The sequence below is a fragment of the Buteo buteo genome, chromosome 27 (genome assembly GCF_964188355.1).
Source record: "Buteo buteo chromosome 27, bButBut1.hap1.1, whole genome shotgun sequence".
NCBI classification, from domain to species: domain Eukaryota; kingdom Metazoa; phylum Chordata; class Aves; order Accipitriformes; family Accipitridae; genus Buteo; species Buteo buteo.
Window position 1 is genome coordinate 4,674,469 of NC_134197.1, and position 19,718 is coordinate 4,694,186.

At 42.0% G+C, this 19,718-nt stretch overlaps 1 protein-coding gene across 2 annotated transcripts in view; it reads right to left on the reverse strand.

Moving 5' to 3' along the window:
* The window catches only part of FOXK1 (forkhead box K1), a 55,964-nt gene that overhangs the window by 14,799 nt on the left and 21,447 nt on the right, over positions 1–19,718 (reverse strand). For both annotated transcript variants that reach the window (XM_075058786.1, XM_075058787.1), the window contains exons 2-4: positions 12,756–12,953; positions 2,158–2,314; positions 728–874 (exon numbers count right to left, since the gene is read on the reverse strand). In XM_075058786.1, the coding sequence (XP_074914887.1) occupies positions 728–874; positions 2,158–2,314; positions 12,756–12,953 (502 nt within the window). The remainder of the gene's footprint in view (positions 1–727; positions 875–2,157; positions 2,315–12,755; positions 12,954–19,718) is intronic.

Below are 19,718 nucleotides of genomic sequence, written 5' to 3' on the forward strand. Positions count from 1 at the left end.
GCTGTATTAGTATATTATATTCAAATGACAACACCCATTTCAGAGGTGCGATGCCAAGAAAAAGTCTGAAAGCAGGTGGAGCTGAGGTTTCTGGAACTCAGAAAGCAGCCCTCAAGTGAACATTTAAGCTTGATTTAGCATGTGTTAACTACTTCCAAACTCTCCTATGAAGCTGGTCAGATTTCCTTTAATACCACAAGGAAGGCACAGACTCGAAATTCCCCAAGTTCCCATTCTGAGATTCAAAACTTGCAAACTGTGACTTAGGCAATGCAGTTGATACAATGGGAAAACAAAACACCTGTGATGATTTAAGGTGTTATGATTTAAAACTAGAACCTCAGTTTTATGCTGGCATCTTCTGCTTGGACAGATCAAGCCAAAGACAAGGGGAAGGATTAAGCAAGATCCAGGCAAGTATCTGGGCAGAGGAATGACTGAGAGCAAGAATGTGGAAGAATAAAAAACAAAAACCAAAAGACACATGACTACAGCATCAAAAGGGTTTCAGAAAGCAAAGAGCCCAATAGTAACACACTACATTGCCCTAGAAAGCATTTAAAAAAACCTAATCACCCACAAACTAGTTATCTTACATTAAACAAATTCACTCTGGGAATAGTCAAAGCAGCTCTATTCCCAGTGCCCCAAATCTTTAATAAATGCATTTCAAAGCAGAGAAGCCCTGTCAAAGTAGCTTAAAAGCTTGTCAGTGTCAAGAACTCACCTGCCAGCCTTTGTCAGCAGTCCTGTAATACGGATAATGCTTGGTAATGTGGGCATAGATCCCACTTAGTGTTAATTGCCTATCCTGTGCTGAAGATATAGCCTGCACAATTAGCTGAGCATAAGAATAGGGTGGCTTGGACTCATCCTAAGGAAAAAAAAACAAAGAGAAATGTAGTCATTAACAAGTAATTCCTACACTGGAGTGTACCAACAACCCAAACTAAAAAAGCACATTGGGCTGTAGTTTTCACAGATGTTAAGAGAGCATCAGGGGCAACTAGGAGCAGCACCACCCTCTTCCCTTTCACTCCTGTTCTATACTGCCACCTCCCAATTTAGCACAAGCATTTTTGTGCAAACAGGACTATAGGACTGAGCCAGATTAAATTATCTCCTTCCCTCTCCCCACAAACACACACATAAAAGCTAACTTTAACCTGATTCCATTCCCCACTGAATTTACCACATGTGCTTATATCAGGCACAAGGAACCGGATCAGGACAAGCAATTGGAAGCAAAGAGTTAAGAGGGTGTAGGGCACATTCACTACTTTCAGCATTCATGAAACTAAAGCCTTCAATTCCACCCAGCTACAACTACACTTTGTTAGAAAGGTCTCATGCAAGTATGCTATCAGCTCTCCTCCCAGCAACAAGCCCAACATGAAACTTGATCTTGTCCTTTCCCCTCTCCAGCAAGATTTGTTTCATTCTAGGAACTTTAATCTGTTTGCCAGATCTCATATTCCCAGTTCTTCATATTACTCCATCAAGAACAGCCCTTCTTGTCTCAAGGGAGAATTCAATCTACAAAAAAAGCCATCTAGTATTGTGCTTCTCCACCCAATCCCAAATCAGGTGGTTTTGGATATAGACCTTTAACTTTGATCTGAAGATCAGCTCACCAAAATTAAATTTTATCATTATAACCAAGTTATTTTTTAATCTAAATTCCACTTGCTACTCTCCTCATTTAGCGCTTGCTCGACAGGCCTTCGTGTTTGTTTTAAAGTCAGACTACAGATTTCTCATGACAAGGATCTGGTTTCTTTCCCTGCTTCCCCTTTCTCCAACTGTGTTTTGAAAAATACCATTAATTAAAAGGAGAACACAAGACTCTGAATTTTAATGCACTTCTTTATATGTTCTTGATTTATCAAACAAGCAAAAAAATTCTTCTCGCCTAACCATTTTAGTGAATGACTTGAATACATTTTGGGCAGCTAAGCAAGCAGATCTATCATCTACCACTAATAAGACGCTGGTTGGAAGGCACGGTCTGAAAACCCTGGAGGATGCTGTATACAGCTCCCTTACAGCCAGGGTATTCTTAGACCCCTTTTAACTATATCTAGCACTGGCAATAAACTGCCAGGTCTTAATAAGCCTCCCAGTGAGCACTGCTGGGTAAGTAATGTTTCTCTGAACCTTTGGGCTGTCCCCGCCAGATGCATCTGCCTGCTGTTCTGATGCTGCTTTTGCGGCATACTCTGCTGCCAGCTGCAGATCCGAGGTAATGTTGTGAACAAAACGATATCCTGAGGATCCAGCACCACGTGGACTGGCTGGGCAAGAGTTGGGAACACTGGAGAGGCAAAAAGGAAATACAGTTATTCGTTACTTCATTTATTAACAAGACACATAGTTCTTACTCTCTAAGGTACAGTAAAGTTCCCAGGTCACTGAGAAGCAGATATGCACTGGACTTTTTGCCTGTGGCTTACCCAAAGCACAGACAGATTTAGAAAAGCAACTGTCAGAGATAAAACTGGTATATCTACAAAATCCTGGCACTCCCCCCCCCCCCCCTTCCTGCAATCGCAAGATGGCAGAGTCTCAAAGTATTAAACAACTCTGTGTTTAAAGAAGCACTTAAAACAATGAGGAACTTAAAACAACATACACTGTATCAGGGATGAACACTTAACTAAATAATAGCTTGCTTTTGTAACTTGTGAACGAACAACACACCACTCTCCTTATAAGACAGGTAATATTTAATCAATCCTTCTAACAGATACAGGCCATGTTCTTTTACAGTATCACAGTTAAAATATCCAGTGCAGGCATCTGCCATGAAGGTTCCTGTCTAACACAACACCCGAGCTTCAGAAAAATCATACCCCAATCAGTGCCACACAGCTAGAGACAGGCATTTCCTTGATTCAACAGCAAGCAAATGCAGCTAACAAAAGGGAGCTGCAATCACTAGTATACAACACAGAAGGTAGCTCACTCATGAGCTTTGGCTAGCATGGGGAAAAGACACATTTAGGGTCCCAGGGCCACCACAAGATGGCATTACAGGAACAACTACTGAGCAGGAAAGCCATGCTAAAGCTGATAAAAAGCTACAAACAAATAAAAGGTGGCTATAACTTGCAGCACCACTTGGCACACAGAAGTCAGTGCTACAAGATGAGAACTAATCAGAAAGGCTTGTCTAGGGATCACATATCCTTGATTTGCAGGGTTGGAAGGACAAGAGGAAAAGGATGAGTCTGGGAATCTGAAGTTCCCTTTCTCCGTCTTTCCTCTGTTCTGTGCTCTCTGGCATTAAGGGGTGCAATGACAGAGCAGCATGACGCACAGCCAAATCCCAGGATTACATATGTCTTCTACATAAGAGCAAAGAAACAGTGAACAAAAAAGCAAAACAATACACAGAAGATTTACATAGCAAAACAAGCAGTTCAGATTGTATGAAAAGATGCAAATTGAAGCCCACAGCTGGGAACCAGAATTCAGTAAAACTGGCATAAACAATCCTCTTACCAGTCAAATGCCCAATAGCAGTGCTAACCCTGACACAAATAAATGCAGTAACTGACACTCAGAGCACTGTACTAAATGCTGCACAAAAACCACAGAACATGGTCCCTTCCTCAAAAAGGTGACTGTCTAAACAGCTTCCCACACACACATGTACACAGGCAGACAGAAGGGAAACACTGTGACAACCCTTGTTTGCTCAATGGGCAACACCTTCCCTGCATAAGCAATCTGACAGTGTAAGGAATGACTGTTTCCTACCACAGTCCAGCCTGTAAATGAGAAGTGCTGCTTCTCCTTGTGGTGTCTTTGCAAGTGGCTGCAGTGCTGAACTCAGCACAACTGAGACCGATTTCTTTTAAAAGTGAATTACAGGATGGGGGGGGAGCAGAGGAGAGGGAAAGGGCAACAGAAATACTCAGCCACAACAGAAGTTTGCAATAGGAAACCCAACCTCACCCATCTCCCATATACTAGCCAAAGTGTTGCACGGCACCTGGTAACCCTTTCAGCACCCATTGATAGTCCGTGGCATTAATGGGTGATGCTGTTCAGAAGCACAGCAGGAGGTGCAGCTTTCAGGAGGTGCAGCATATATGATGTTGATGAGTCAATATGTATAAATCTCCCTTTGCCAGAAATAAAGGCATTTCTTACCTAGTCTTTCAAAAAGCAGAGACCTGTTTGTGCAGGAAAATGAACCAAAGTTCATTACTCCATGCTTTGAGCCCACTTTGGAAGTGGATAATGCTAAACCACAGAAGACACTCTTGATGTCTTCGTATTCACATGGGGAGCTGGTGTGAATTTAATTATTCTGCTGTCATTTTTCAATAGCTTCTCCACATACACTTCCTATAATGTGTAGATAATTACAAATGAAAGCCATTTTCATACACCAAACAATGACAAACCAAAAACACAGCAATTCTTTTTATCTTTATGTTTGGCACCCAAACAATTATTGTAACACACAGACGAGGTATGGAATAGGATGAAAGAGAGTTTTCTGATTTTGTTCTTTTCAAAAATACATGAACAGCAAGCGACAGAGGCAGTAGCCAAAACTCAGGTCAAAGATATAGAAGAGAGAAAAGTTCTCCAGTAAATCCATGCTCTGCACAGAGCTGTATTTCTTCACTTTTTAAAAAACAGAAAATCCCCCAAACCAAAAAAACTAGTATGGCTTCAAAGATTGTCCCATCCAGTTCAGATACAAGAAGTGATTAGCTTCAAGATCGGCAGAGCAAGTAGTCCAGTTTTTGCTGTTCAAATTCTAGCTTCTGAGGTTGATAATGAGTTTTAAGCATGATCTCTTGCTTTAAAAAAAAAAGAAAAGAAAAACAAACAACAAAGGGAGAAACCCTTACCCTGCAGGGCTGTGATCTCCAACCTAAAGTGTTGTTAACTTTTAGAAAAGCCAGCCTCTCCCAGTAGATAGTCACTGAAGAACATGATAGTCCCCTAAAGAAGCATCTGTTGCTTGGGACAGCCACAGCAGTAGCCCAGGATTTGGAAGGGGTATTATTCTTTTACCAGAATGGAGCACTTTTGTCCAGGTAGACCTGCTTCCTTTCAGCCTGGATCAATGTTCAAATCAAGAGACATGGGTACAGATCAAACAACAGGAACTTTTAGCCGCTCCATGCAAAGAGACAGGGTAACACACAGTGCTAAGTGTTCAAGCTCTCAGTCAATCATAAGAGAGCTTTTCAGAGGGAAGGGAGAAAGAGCTGACTACTGGAAAAAAAGCAAGGAGACACAATCTGTTCTCCCCCCAACATGGGACAGAAAGAGTGAAGAAACAGGTTTACTAAAAATACCCCTCTGAGGGTTAAGTTAAAATTAAACATTAGTGCAGTCAAAAGAAAACAAGCAAACACAATGCAGTGACATCAGTTTCCTGGAGTTCCTGGAATTCTCCTCACCACCCAGAGCCGGGGGCCAGCCAGGGATGCTTGCATGCACTCACACCCCCTTTAAAAATATTAGGGAACAAAGAGACTTCTCCCTACAAACACCTGTTTGTGCTATAAAACAAAAATCAAGTGTGGGGACAGTGATTACGATTTGCTGGATATTAATATTGCCATCAATACTTGGCAATAACTTGATCCATTTTGATACTATAAACTTTTACTGAAAAAAGTATAGCTAGGTCTGCAATTTCACTCAGCTCTCAGACATCCTAACTTACTGCAGTGATCCATGCTTACTGTCCATGCAGGCAATCTCAGCTTACAAGCAACTCAAGCTAATTTGGGTTAAGCTTGTCTGTTACGGAAGAGAACATTCTGGAGAGGAAGCAAGTGGTTTATACCATTGAAGAGACACACAGAGCATGTAAGCAAACCAGCTGCAGTTACCCAGTCTTAATCCCGAAGCACCATGGTTAATGCCCCCAGTCCCAAAGATGTTTGATATCCACTGAGGATTCAGCATCTCAACTTGAAACACTGACTACAGGCAGCCATTGAGCTGCAGTTCCCTAAATACCATGCTGGGAGTCAGCTTCAGAATCAGACTACAACCATGTGCTGAATCATATCGGTCCTTTGCAGCATGTTTTCCATTTAAGACTTAACCCTTCTTCAGCTGGAATGCCAGAAAGATGAGGGCTGAACACAGTGCCTGCAATACATTCACCCATGTAACAGGCAGAATGCCTTTTAAACACAGGGGTTAACTTCTGGCTATTGAAAACGTAACAGGTCTTTGTAGCATCATGATTCACTTTCAACTCCTGCCAACAAGAATCTAGCTTCTCAAGTTCACAGCACTTTCTAGCAACAATTAAGTCTTTAAACGCCAGCTATTAGAGAATGCGTACAACTTACTGCATTTGTGCTGGAATGTCCAAAATCAGTTTGCTTTAACTAAAGAATCAGAGTGCAAAAAATAGGATGTACCACTGTGTGCATGGTGTGTTCATACCCAGGATGCTGTGTGTCGTTTGTCTCTTCTCATTTCAAAAAAACGGATACAGCAGATCCAGAGAAGGTACTGACAGGGACAACTAGGATGATCAGAGATACAGAACAGATTCCATAAAGGAGACAAATAGTTTAAGACAGAAGCTGAGGTGCAAGGTGACAGAGCCTATAAAAATAAAGCCAAGAGGACGTGTTCAGCTCCTGGCCTCTTCCAATACAAGAGATGGTGAACAGGAAATGAAACTAAGTAGAATGTCCAAGACAAGAGAAAGTGCTTTTATGTTTGTAGTTACACTGTGGTACCACATGCTGTAGGACAGGCCTGATGCTAAAAGTTTATGTGAACGCAAAAGGCCATTATACAAATTCTTGGGCAAAAGAGGAAGACAGGGAATCCATCAAGGGCTTTATTAGAGAGGTGGTCAGGAAGTCCCTGCTCTGAGGCAGTCCCTGATCCAAGAAAAAGGTGGAGGCAGACTGCACTTAAGTTAGCATTACTCTATTTTCTGTGTTCTTATGTTACCCCAAAGATACCCATCTGAGGCAGAATACTGGGCTAGAGGGTTCTGGTGCCTCAGCACATATAGAGATTCTTATGCAAAAGCTTCCAGACTCTCTCAATACTAGCTACATTCTACAGACTGGGAAGAAAAAAAACAAAAATGAAGCAACAAGTGGTTAAATTATTTATTTACAGTCATATTACAAGTCTATGAACAAACTGGGAACAGAAACACTCCCAAACTGCAGTGCCAATCTCCCCAGAAGGAGGGGCAGTAGGAAAATGCAGGGAAGTTGCCCTCTTACTTATTTGATCCTTTTCTGCAAGAATGATATCTGTAGGGATCAAGTTATAGGGGCTTAATTTAAGCCAGGTATATGGATAAAGCACATACCCCTCTATGACAAAGAGGAAAGATTACCTGGGATCCCACATAAAATTATTCACCTGACTTGGTGCTAAGGAGGAAAAATCCCATCTCTTCGACTTTGTCGTTTAGGATATGGTATGCACATAGGCAGTGCCTTTGAAAAACGCTTAAGTGCGCATTTGTGAAGCAGGTACAAGAGACATAGTGATAGGAGTTAAAACCTTGGCAACACTGTCAATATACAGATTCCTGTCTGAACAAGCAATTTTTTTAAGCCCCTACTGAATTCAAAGGGAGAGTCTCTTAAAATCTTCCTCAGTCTCCTCAAATGCAAATTGCAGGTGCATTGCCCTGCACACAAGGACTATGGTTCGACAAATGCCACAAACCTCAGACTACCCCTGTATTCCATTTCATGAGTCTGCAAGAAGGGGCACCAAAAGACACAGGGACACTTTTTACACACAATAAGTGAGAATCAGGTCAAAGTACAGCACTTCAGCTTGCGAAACGAGCATTTCCATGATACACCAATCAGTGATAATGGGTGAGAATCCTCTGCCACTCTCTCCTTCCCCAGCCTAGCCCCAACATTGTAACTCAAAGAAAGGCAAGTCCTTGCACGTTGCATGTTTCAGACAGGTTTCAGAAACAATCACAAGTGGTGAGACTGCCAAACCAAGCTGGATTTTGATGTGAAAGGAAAAATCTGAGAGCTACCCTGCCGGCCTAACACCGAAGAAAAAACAAAGCTGTTGAACAAGCCACAGTGAAAGTCAGCAACCCGCAAAGGTTGAAATTCTATTACTTGTCTGTGCTCCAGTGGTTCCCCTCTTCAAAAGGAAGTGAGCTCACTCCGACCGTGAATTCAGTGAACATTTTCAGGGGAAGAGGAAGTGCTCATATAGCTGGTGACATCTGCAACCTTTCCTCCAGCACATGGCTTGGCACATCTCCTCTAGCACATGGTCCATTATCTGAAATAAACATGCGTAGGAACTCCCAAGCCCAGTACAGATTGTTGCTTTTCTTATGTATATGCATCACGATAGTTGGCTTGTGGTTTGGAGACAAGGGTGATTAAAAATAATCACCAGTCTGTCCAATTGTGGGAGTTACCCGAGCTGTATATTCTGCCTGAATGCAGGAAGTAATGGATAACCGAGACAATGCAAAAGAGCCTGCAAAAAGCCTGCCTTGGAGCTCTTCACCGGCTCTTCAGTTAAATGGCTAATAGTGCTATAGGAAGAAGGAAAGCCTGAATGAAATAGAGCAGGCAATATTTATGCATCCTGTTCCAGTGAGTGAACACATCCACTGAAGTCAGGGTTCATTCAGCTTCCCACTACATACCTTTAGAGGAAATGTGCAAGTTCAGATTAAATCCAATCCCAAGTGTTCTGAAACAGTGTTGGATGGCTGTCCCAGAGCCTATTAGAAAGCACTCCCTTTTTCCAAGCCAAGTCTGAATCAAAGCATAGCCAGCATTTGCACGTCTACTATAACATGGCTCACACCCACACAGTCTTCTATCATGCTTTATGGAATAAAAGCTCAATACATAATTTATCTACTACACACTCTTGGAAAGTAGTAATTACACTATACATGCATAAAAATCAGACAATGAATTTAAATGACCTGTTAAAGGCCACAAAACAAGTTGGTGGCTAAGCCAAGATAACTGCAGTTCCTGGAGTGCAGGCCTCAGTAATTCCACTATCAGAGCATGCAACACGTTACTGAACTAAATCTGCCTAGTGAAAATAAGGAAAAAAGGTTTAAAGAATATAGCTTATGAAACCATGGCAATTCAGCTCACATCAAGCTTATAAAATAGAAGATGCAGAAGGATACCAGCTGATCTTTCATTATTCATACCATTAAATTCATTGTAAACTATGTATCGACCCTTCTAGCAATGGCCAAACATGGGCAGGCACATTAAGTACTAACAATTAAAGTACAAATTAGGGTCCACACACAAATATGTACCAGTTTAGCTATTAGCACAGAACCTCACCAGACACTTTCCAAACAATGGTTGTCACAGGGCTCTGAGGGCTCTTCCTCCTCCAAGTCAAAGAATTTTTTTTTTTTTTTACTGATAAAGACTGTGTATGTGAGCTAACTATCCATGCCCTTTCAGTGAAAAAACAAACAAGACAAAGTGTTCAAGCCCAGTCATTCTGGTGCAGAGATAAGCCAGAAGTAGCAGCTGTAAAATATGAATAACGATACTAACCTCCGTAGTACAGCATTTAATATTTCTTTATTGTAGCTTTTTTTAATATTTATCAGTGAGAACATAATTGCTGTTTAGAATAGGGAAGCATGTACAGAGAAATAATTTCATCTTCATCAATACTAAAAAAACCAACCCTGAGGGGCAGTGCTGGAAAGAGATGCAATTTGGAAAACTGAGTTAATACTACAGGGTCATTAACACCAACTGGAAGATAATAAAAGGAAAACTAAATACTGTAAACCTAAACTCCAACTTGGCATGACTTTGAGACCAGGAATAGGCTCCCCTACACCACACCTTCTCCCTGTGGATCTGTTTATAATCCAAGCACAAGCCACTCTGGGGACTAGATTGCAACACATTTATGGAGTCACATTCATACACATATCATGGACTTACAGCAAAACCAGGCAAAGCTAAGTGTTTGTAGCATAGGTGAGGAACTTCGTATCACCAGTGTCACCCAAAGAGGATCCTCCAAATCCAAGGTGTAGAACCTTAAAGCCATGTACCAGAAGACCATCCCTTAACTCCTTAAGTTATGAATCAGTTGTATCTCCCAGCAGGCAGAGCTGAATTTAACCAAACTACACATGGCTTTCACACAGCTTTTCAATGCCTTGAATCTACTGAGAAGAGATTTGGTGCTACCCTGCCCTTTCTTACGTGGTGTAAAATGGCAGGCTGTTTCTACCAATTTCTTACAACCACAGTGGCCTTTTCCTTTTTGGAACATGCAAGTCTGACTTTTTTAAAAGGAATTTTGAACTCAAAGCAGGAAGAAATAAGCCATGCCTGTGTGTAAGCCTCACAGCATGCTGCCAACCAACATTTTCCCTTAAAGCTGTACAACAGCATTCAAAACACATCTACAAATGGCCCCTCCTGGAGCTAAAATACCTAGCTAAGAAAACAGTGGACACATTTCTCCCTAGGAGCAAGCAGGAATCTTGCTTTGCAAAGCTGCTGAGGGTGGCAGGTTTGGTTTTGTTTAACTAAAGCTCATTCCCTCTCTAGGCGGTGCACTTTGCAGAGGGAAAATAAATAGGCTGGAACAAACCCAGAAGCTTGCAGGGGGGAACCTGCAGGGAAGCAAGCTGCAATGTAAACAGGGAGGCAGAGCAGGGCCGGGGGTCAGGAGGGCAGAGCTGGATCTGGCAGTGGGAGTGCAGGTACAGCCCCTGCCCTGCGCCGGGACAGAAGCAGGAAAAGGGGGCCAGGAGCCACTTTCCAGAAAGGAAATTTCACCCTGCCCAGGATTTCCAAACTGCAATAATTTTCCATGGGCCAATCAGGGAGGAGCAAGGCAAACACACCAAATTAGGAAAGTAAATACTAGAAGGGGGAGAGGGAGGAGGAGAGCCCAGCTCATGCAACTACCTCCTAAAGCCAGAGATGGGAGCGGGGTGTGGGTCGCATGCTGTGCCCCTGCCAGCCCTCCCAGCCCTGCCCTTGGGAAGGGGGAGAGGACACTGTGCCAGCCTCACCCACCACTGTGAAGCCACCAAGATAGCGGAGAGCTGCCCTGAAAGCCAGATGGCCAGAATGCATAGCTACATGCTCCCCAAAGGGCATTCCCTTCTTTCTCAGGCAGAAACACCCAAATCACTTCCCAAAGCCTGGCCCACAGGGTATGAGAGCTGCAAGACCCTGCCAGGGGTGAGGGGAAGGTTGAAGGGGCTCATCAGGGATGTTTACAAACGTGTCAGTCCCTCCTTTGTAAGAGGAACTCGGAAACGAAAGGGGTTTGGCAAGTGAAACCTCAGATGTCTTTTGAGGTTTTCTGAAGACTTGGCTGGATTAGCTTCTGCTCAAGACAAACGGATGCAATCATTAATCATCCTTAGTAAACACACTGTTAGGGGCTGAGCACAATTCAATGCTACTATTTCCACTTTCTCCTTATGCAAAAGAAACATTCTCGGGGAGTCAAATATCAGTTGCAGGCATATGCCAGAGTCAAAAGATACAGCCTCTGTTAGTAACACAAACCACACTGTGCTGCTTTGCGCAAGATGACTGAATGGAAACTAACTACCATATGTTGGCAAAGAAACCATTCCCCTCCCCTCCCAGCAACAAGCTTCATCTAAAAAGGGAAGGTTAAATATAAACTAAAAGCAGGGCCTGAACAGAGGGCTAAAACCACAGCTACCTCCAGTCCCCTCTTTCTAGAGTATCTGCACTGCACATCTGTGCAGCTCTGCAAGACTGGCGGAAAAACCCAAACAAGCAAGTGCCTCCAGACCTATGCAAAACAAAACTGGCTTCATTGTGACACTGAAGTAATTCTCAGCCGTGTAAATTTGAATACTACTCACTGAATTAGTGCTAACTATCAGAAGATGTTTGTGTATTATACCTTTTTACAAATGTACAGACAAGAAAACAAACCAAAGGCTATTACTATTACCAGGTACACTCTTGCTATTCTGAGGCCCTGCATGCTTTGAAACTCTAATACATCATCCTATACCATGAGTCTACTTTACTTTATAAAATTTACTATACTTCAAGTAACAGCTTTAATGTTAAAAGAGATTACACTGCAACTCCATAACATCAACTCTTTGCTGAGAAAGAAAGAAAGAAAATATTCCAGACAGTAACTTCATGTTCACGTTATTTCTATTGCACATTCATGAATCAGGTAATTTACAAAACCAGATACTCACACAGATATACATTCAGGTTGCTACAGCCCCTCAGTATGTGGTCAGCACCCTACCCCCATTTCCTTCTATTCCCAGGAAACCACGTGCCAATGGCCACCCTTGTCCCTAAGTTCAGATAACACCAGCACTACCCAGAAACAACAGAATATTTTTGAGATAAAAATAAACCAGGCCATCTTAACATAGAAAGTATTTGCTTGCTTTCTTTTCTCCATGCATATAGGTAGCTCTTCATAGATATTTCTAATTCCACTGCCAGACTAGTAACTCTATAGTGTGAAACTAACACTCAAGTTCCCCCCGAACCCTTTGAGCTCTTAAACAAAACTCTTCTGCCCAACTTGCAGCCACCGTAACAGTTTTTAGCAGCCTTCCATAATTTTGAACACCAGATATTTAACTAGTTATTTTTAATGGGGCATTTCATATGCACCAAGTATACTAAACAAAACACAGCTGACAGACTGATGCCAGAAAACACAGATGGAGTTTCCAGAAAGGACACTTTGGATAGTTAACATCTTACCTGATAGTGCCTGTGGGGGATGGGAGGGGACTGACCACACTCCGGAGATCCGGCTCCGGGATGTGAATCTTCAGAGGTGATATTTGAGGGTAAAGTGGCCGAAGGGGAGGCGATGAGGCTTCCTCTTTTGCTTCCTCTTTATGGTATAAAGATGTGAACTGGATCTTTATAACCGTGCTAGGGAATCGGAAAGTACATCTGTAAGGGAAAGAAAGGGAAAAGTCAGTTTCACACATGATACTAAACATATTTAAGTGTTTTTGTATGCAACTGGTGAATCATTAATTCATTCATAGCACAGAAGTCCACCATTCTCTACAGCATATTTCTGCCCAGTGTCCTGTGCAGAATTACTGATCATTCATAAATCTCTGTAAATGTATCATAGTGTATCATGTATCACCTAGTGATCAGATGCAAGCTGAAGGTTTGGGTAAGTTAAGTGATTTCCCCAAGGCCATGTATTCAATCAATGACTAAGCAAGATGCAGAACCATAATGACAAACTCTTGGGTTCCTGCTATATCAAGGACTCAGATTTATCTTTTATTAGCTCCTTGCACATAACTCAGGAAGATACAAGTTGCTAGAAAGAATCAAACAACAAGCAACATGGAGGAAGAAAGCCATAAAATCCAGACAGAGCAACAAACAGCCTCCAGGTAAGAAGAAAGTGCTATTTAAAGACTGGCCTCTACATATTGTATAACTAATACCCATTTATATCTCTGCACATGATGCTAAAGGATCATCTAGCAGGTTTCAGATTAAAATACATTAATTTAGCAGTGCCTCCCTTTGGACAACATGGGTTATAGCTAGCAGGGTCAGAACAAGGCCCCTGCAAGCCTACAGTGCCTCATTTCTTCTCTAAATAACACTTCTTTCCCGTTGTTATTTAGGAGGGAGGTGGGGTGGGGAAATCACACACCTACAAGTATAGCCTCCAGGAGATGCTGGGAAATTCAAAAAGAAGCAAGCACTGATATTTTCCATATTTGAACAGAAAGCTTTCTAATTTATAGTATCTGCAATAGGCACAAGGCTGTAAGAGTGAGTGTTCTGCAATTCTTCTTATTGTGCTTTAATTAGACAATAATGTGCAATCAATACAAGCTTTCCAGGGATCATTTCACTGATACCAAGGTTAAAGCAGCAGGAAATAAAAACCAGGTTTCATCGTGGGAAAGGCCAGCAGAGCACAGTAATTGTGCTGGCTTCCAGCATCTTGCCTATAGAAGGAAATGAAGGGACTTGGGCAGTGTTATTCTAGTACTGTAAGTGCTGGTGTAGGCTGAACATAATACTTTTAACCAGTGCATTATTGAATCTTGCCAGGTAACAGAACAAGGTGGCGAGCAAGTAAATCTGTATTTGTGACCACCTTATCTTAATGCTGCTATCAATAGAAATGCAGAGAAACATCCTGTTACAGCTCTAAAAACGTACTCTCTTGCTCTTGGTTCTTCTGCACAAGCTAGTTCTGCTGTAATGTTCAGAAACCTGCTGTGAAGAGTATAAAATTATCATTCAGGCATCGGAAGCTCATTCCCATCTCCCACCTCATCTCTCAAATAAGCTGGCTCAGCATTCAGCAGCTTGGACTTACAACGGCTCTGCTACATACAGCAGGAGTTTGCACTGCATTTAATTCACTTCAGAGGTCCTGCCACCTGCACTCATTAATACATTAAATAAGAACATCATTGCTGGCAATGCAGCCTAATTGTGTTTATCTAACCCTTCTAAACACGATTCCCTGCAGACTCAATACAAACACACAATTCAAAACAGCAGAGTGTCTGTGCCTTGCAATGTCTGCCAGCAGCAGGCACACAGCTTACTGAGATGGACCTGAAGCGAGGCAGTTGAACCACTACTCTGGATTTAAAGCTTTTGTACTGCTACATGGATTTTCTTGTAGGAAAAAAAACCAAACCCAGAGAATAAATAAATTTGCAGTGAGCATCACATGAACTAAGTAAGGCTCAATACCAGTATGAGCAAAGCTTCATCATTTCTCAAGCCCCTACCAGGGAAAAGCTGAGCTTTCTTTCACAGAGCAATGGAATTCTTTGCTGTAACACCAGGTGCTCAGCGTTTTTCAACATCTGAGTCAAGGACAAATCAGTCCTTGTTTAACAGTGTTCAGTGCAATCCCAACCTGCTGCTGATCTCAACAGGCCTGACTGCACAGAGCCCTAAGGCAGTTTTGCAGCACTGTTGAGGCCAGAAGATCCCCGCTGCAGCTGCATACCAGTAAGGAGCTCTATCCCACTGCCACTTAAGTCTTCCCTTTCAGAAGGGCCCAGTAATGCAAGATCCACATCTCCTACATGTTACTGCTTCCAGATGATGGTGCAACTAACCCCTCAATTCTACTATACTCACTGATGCTCTAACACTGTTAGACAAGGCAGCAATACCTGCACCCAAAACACTGCAGTCCTATCAGTCTGCAGGTATGGGCAATCTTAAGAAAACCTGTTACTTTTCCAAAACCATGAGTCGACCTGAAATATGAAGTCTAAACTAACCCAGTAAACATGTGCTGAAAAGGCCCATTTAACAATGCTTTTCCCTGAGAGCCTCCCCAAAGCCACCCGACGCAGCCACGTGATTTACCCGCATCTCAGATTGGAAAGAGGGAAGAGAAACAGAGAGGCTGGGTTGGGCTGACTACACAAGCAAACAATTTGTAGGCTGCTGTGATTTCGTTTTTAGAAAGACAGGCTTCCCAATCCACTGAAGCAGAACCCAGGACATACAACTAGCTTTCACAGAATATGCTAGCTAGCACATACATGGCCATTTTGTAAGGAACCAGTCCCAGAAAAATCAGAGAGTAGATATATGCAAGGGTGCTCACAGCTTTAGAAGGCTTCTGCAGCCTCGTCTGTGCTGGCTTCCGGTATTGACACTGCCTGCAAAGCCAAGGTGCCAGTAATTTATCCGAATTTATGCTTTTAGTGCTGTAAAAACCTGGGACCCAAGAAATGGAAATGCAATGCAAAATAGATTGTAAATTCCTGCAAAACTCCTCCCCTCCCTCAGGGGTGAGAAAGTGCCTGGGATTAACATTATTGTTCCAGTCTCTATCACAACGACCACAGTAATGCAAACAGTGACAACAGCACAGCCCAAGACATTACTTCAAATCAGCATACACACACTAATACTGGGGAACTGTGTCAATGAGAAATGGGAAAAGCATGATTTCTGAATCATCTTGTCACAGGAAGCTCACTTTTCCTTATACTGAACCTGAATGCAGTTTTAATGAGCTTTTCTAATTGTTCCCTTAATTAACCTCTTTCCAACCGAAAGAGGATAAACTCAAATTGTATCAGGTAGTCCTATTTAGGAGTGAGGCACATTAACGCAGGATTTAAGCCTATGAGAATTATACTTCTACAGAAGATAAGCAGGACAAGACAGCCCAAGCAGAACAGAGCATGCATTCCTTAAGATTACTGTATATATTTCAAGTTATTTAAACTGAATTATACTATTTGATCCATGTTACATGATTCTTATCAAAGATGCATAGCAATTACTGCTTAACATTTCCATCATGAGAAGATCAATCTGAAAGCACAGATTAGACTCAACATAAAAAGCATAATGAAGTTAACTGGTATTTCCAAGGGTGCCCAAGAGGCAACTCTTTTAAGCACCTTTGAAATTTCCAGCTGATTAGAGGGGTTCATTAACGGTCTGCAAAATCTCTTGGTCTTGGTACAGGCAGGAAGCAACCTGCTTCAGTTCCAGAGCTGCTGAGTTTTACTCAATAACCTGTTAAAGACAGGTACATCCTGCAATCCCTGGCCATATAAACCATATGTATCGTACTCATACAGAGCCATAGTATGTTGCATACATCAATTCCTTGTGGGAAAGAATTCCCATTTCTCTAGGATGCCTTGCAAGACAGTGAGAATAGAAAGGGTTTTTTTTGTTTGTGTTAAAACTAAAAACAAACACACACACACCCCAACCTCCATAAACTGCATAGAAACAATTCTTGCCTTATTAGATTACAAGGAGAAAGTAAAAGAAAATGGATTGCTGGCTCCCTGCTGCATGCTTGAGTTCACAGACTCCATAGCACTTGGTGAATGCATGCTATATATACATTGAAGACCAAGGGGAAGAGGAGTGCACATGCCACACATGGTTACAGTGATATAAAAGATGTTGCCAGAATTGTTTTAAACAAGACAGATTTTCCACAAGTTTCCTGGACAAGCTCTTCACACTGACAACATAGCACCCATGCTATTAGGCATCCTTCATGTGGTGAACCAGTGACAGTGACCACAAGCATTTCATCTACATAAGGTCTGAAAATAAAGTGCTAAGAAACACTAGACTTTACATAAACAGTCACCCCTAAAGCAGACTTCAGGAAAAATGGTTACATAAAAAAACGAACGAAATTACTCCATACCCTGCATGACTCTAAGAAGCAGACATGTTTTCCCCCTCCTCAAAGAACCTTTTACTCACAGATGCAAAGGAAGTGGAGATGCATTTGCCAAAACATAGTACCGGGTTCAATACAAGCTATTACAGTCACCGATTTCTTTGTTAGAGCACCCTGAGTGCTGTTCAACACCAAATGACTTCTGCTAAGATCTGCTGCATAAAAGCAAGAAAAGGCTATTTAAAGATTTTTTAAAAGGAGACAGGAAAGGATGCTGGATTTATGTTTTTACATTTACAACATGGAAAACACAGTGACAAAATGCAGAAGACAAATAATGAAAAAGCCAAAGTGAAACTTATATATAAAGTATATATATACACAAATATATATAAACCCTGGAATAATATTTTTATATATTATGCAATATATAAAAGCATGTGTTATGTTATATATACACATCATTCCAGTTTATTATGCAAAAGGGAATAACCAGAAAAGTAAGCTGGAAGACTGTTACACATGCATTGTCATCAGCAAGTCAGTACCATCTTTGTCTACTTTATCTTGCCATAATTTATGAAATCCTGTTATTCCTGAATGTTGCAGATATAAAAGCACCAGTAGCATCTGTGTTACAAACAGTGCTGAGGTGCAGGTCAAGCCAGAAAAACTGTAGGAAGTGCTTCGTTAAAAATAACACTTTTCACAGTTTGAATCAGAACAGTAACACAGACCCAAGGTTCCATTAAAAAACATAGTTAAGCATCATTGTCTCCCTTTGCTGCAACTGCCACTTTTTCTTTTTAAACTTGCAGATACTACTACCACACCAGTGACTCTATTCTAAATCTTTCCCTCTGCCACTGACTTTATCAGAAATTGCATGGCCAGCAGGACCAGGGCAGTGATCGTCCCCCTGTACTCGGCACTGGTGAGGCCGCACCTCGAATACCGTGTTCAGGTTTGGGCCCCTCGCCACAAGAAAGACATTGAGGGGCTGGAGTGTGTCCAGAGAAGGGCAACCAAGCTGGTGAAGGATCTGGAGCACAAGTCTTATGAGGAGCAGCTGAGGGAACCGGGGTTGTTTAGCCTGGAGAAAAGGAGGCTGAGGGGAGACCTTATCGCTCTCTACAACTACCTGAAACGGGGTTGTAGTGAGGTGGGTGTCAGTCTTCTCCCAAGTAAGAAGCGACAGGACAAGAGGAAATAGCCTCAAGTTGTGCCGGGGAGGTTTCGGTTGGATATTAGGAAAAATTTCTTCACCGAAAGGGTTGTCAAGCATTGGAACAGGCTGTGCAGGGAAGTGGTGGAGTCACCACCCCTGGAGGTATTTAAAAGACATGTAGATGTGGCACTTTGGGACATGGTTTAGTGGTGGACTTGGCAGTGCTAGAGTAATGGTTGGGCTTGATGATCTTAAAGGTCTTTTCCAACCTAAACGATTCTGTGATTCTGTGATGTGAGGGGACAGTAGCCCAATGCTTAAGGATGAGGCAGTTATCTCTACAATCAGTAAATACCTCGGACTCAGCAAAGGTGGGCAGCCAGAGCTCTAATTACAGCAGCACATGTCTTGATGAAACAGAACTATGTCATTACTAGCTGAAGTTTGACCAAGGATGTCCACAAAAACCCCTTGTAAAAAAAAAAATAATTCCCAAACAAGCCCCACACAACAGCTGTTTCTGTCCCCTGTAACTTCTCTGAAACCAATTTGTTTTATGTCAATTACATATAGTTCACCCAGAAGAATACAGTATTATTCCCATGCACAAAGTTCCAAAAACAAGTTGGGTTTCTCAGCAGAAGTGAGAACTTCCCATCAGTCATCTTTGTCAGGCTATTACCATTACCAGTTATTTCAAGGTACCTGACATGATTTTACCAGAGGGCAAGGTGGATTCTTCGCACACCTTCAGTCAACATGTAGGATAAATACCAAAATTTCAGGCCACAATTCATGTGCAGGTACTGTAGATAGCAGCCGTAACAGAGAAGTGCCCCAATTACCTCCTGTAACTAATTTTCTTCATCTTCTGTAATCAGCTAAGAGAAGAACCACATGCCTGCGTCTATGAAAATCAAGTTCCCATTAAGTCATAAATCCACTCCCTATTCCCATAATACTTTGAAGCAGTCTGAAAGGAGGTGCCTTGGACAACATAAAAGACTCACTGGGAAAGTTTAGACACCAGTTCACCCAATATCAAACTAAATTTGGTTAGAAAAAGATAAGAGTTTGCTTCACTTAACTAAACATGTCTCTAAGCCCTGAAGGTCTGCCCCCAGAGAGATAAGCAGACTGAGACAAGAACTACCTCAGATTCACATTTCTTCAAAAATAAGGCTCTGATAATTGCTGTGACCACTGCAAAACAGCTGAGCTGGGAACATTTATTGACCAAGATTTGTTGCTTTGTGCTAACCGCACTCTGCCCAGGGAGAGCAATGCTATTCAAAACTTCAGCTTTTCTACAGCAAGCCTCACTGCATTAACCAGCAAAACCCAAAACGCTTCACCTGCAAAGTATTTA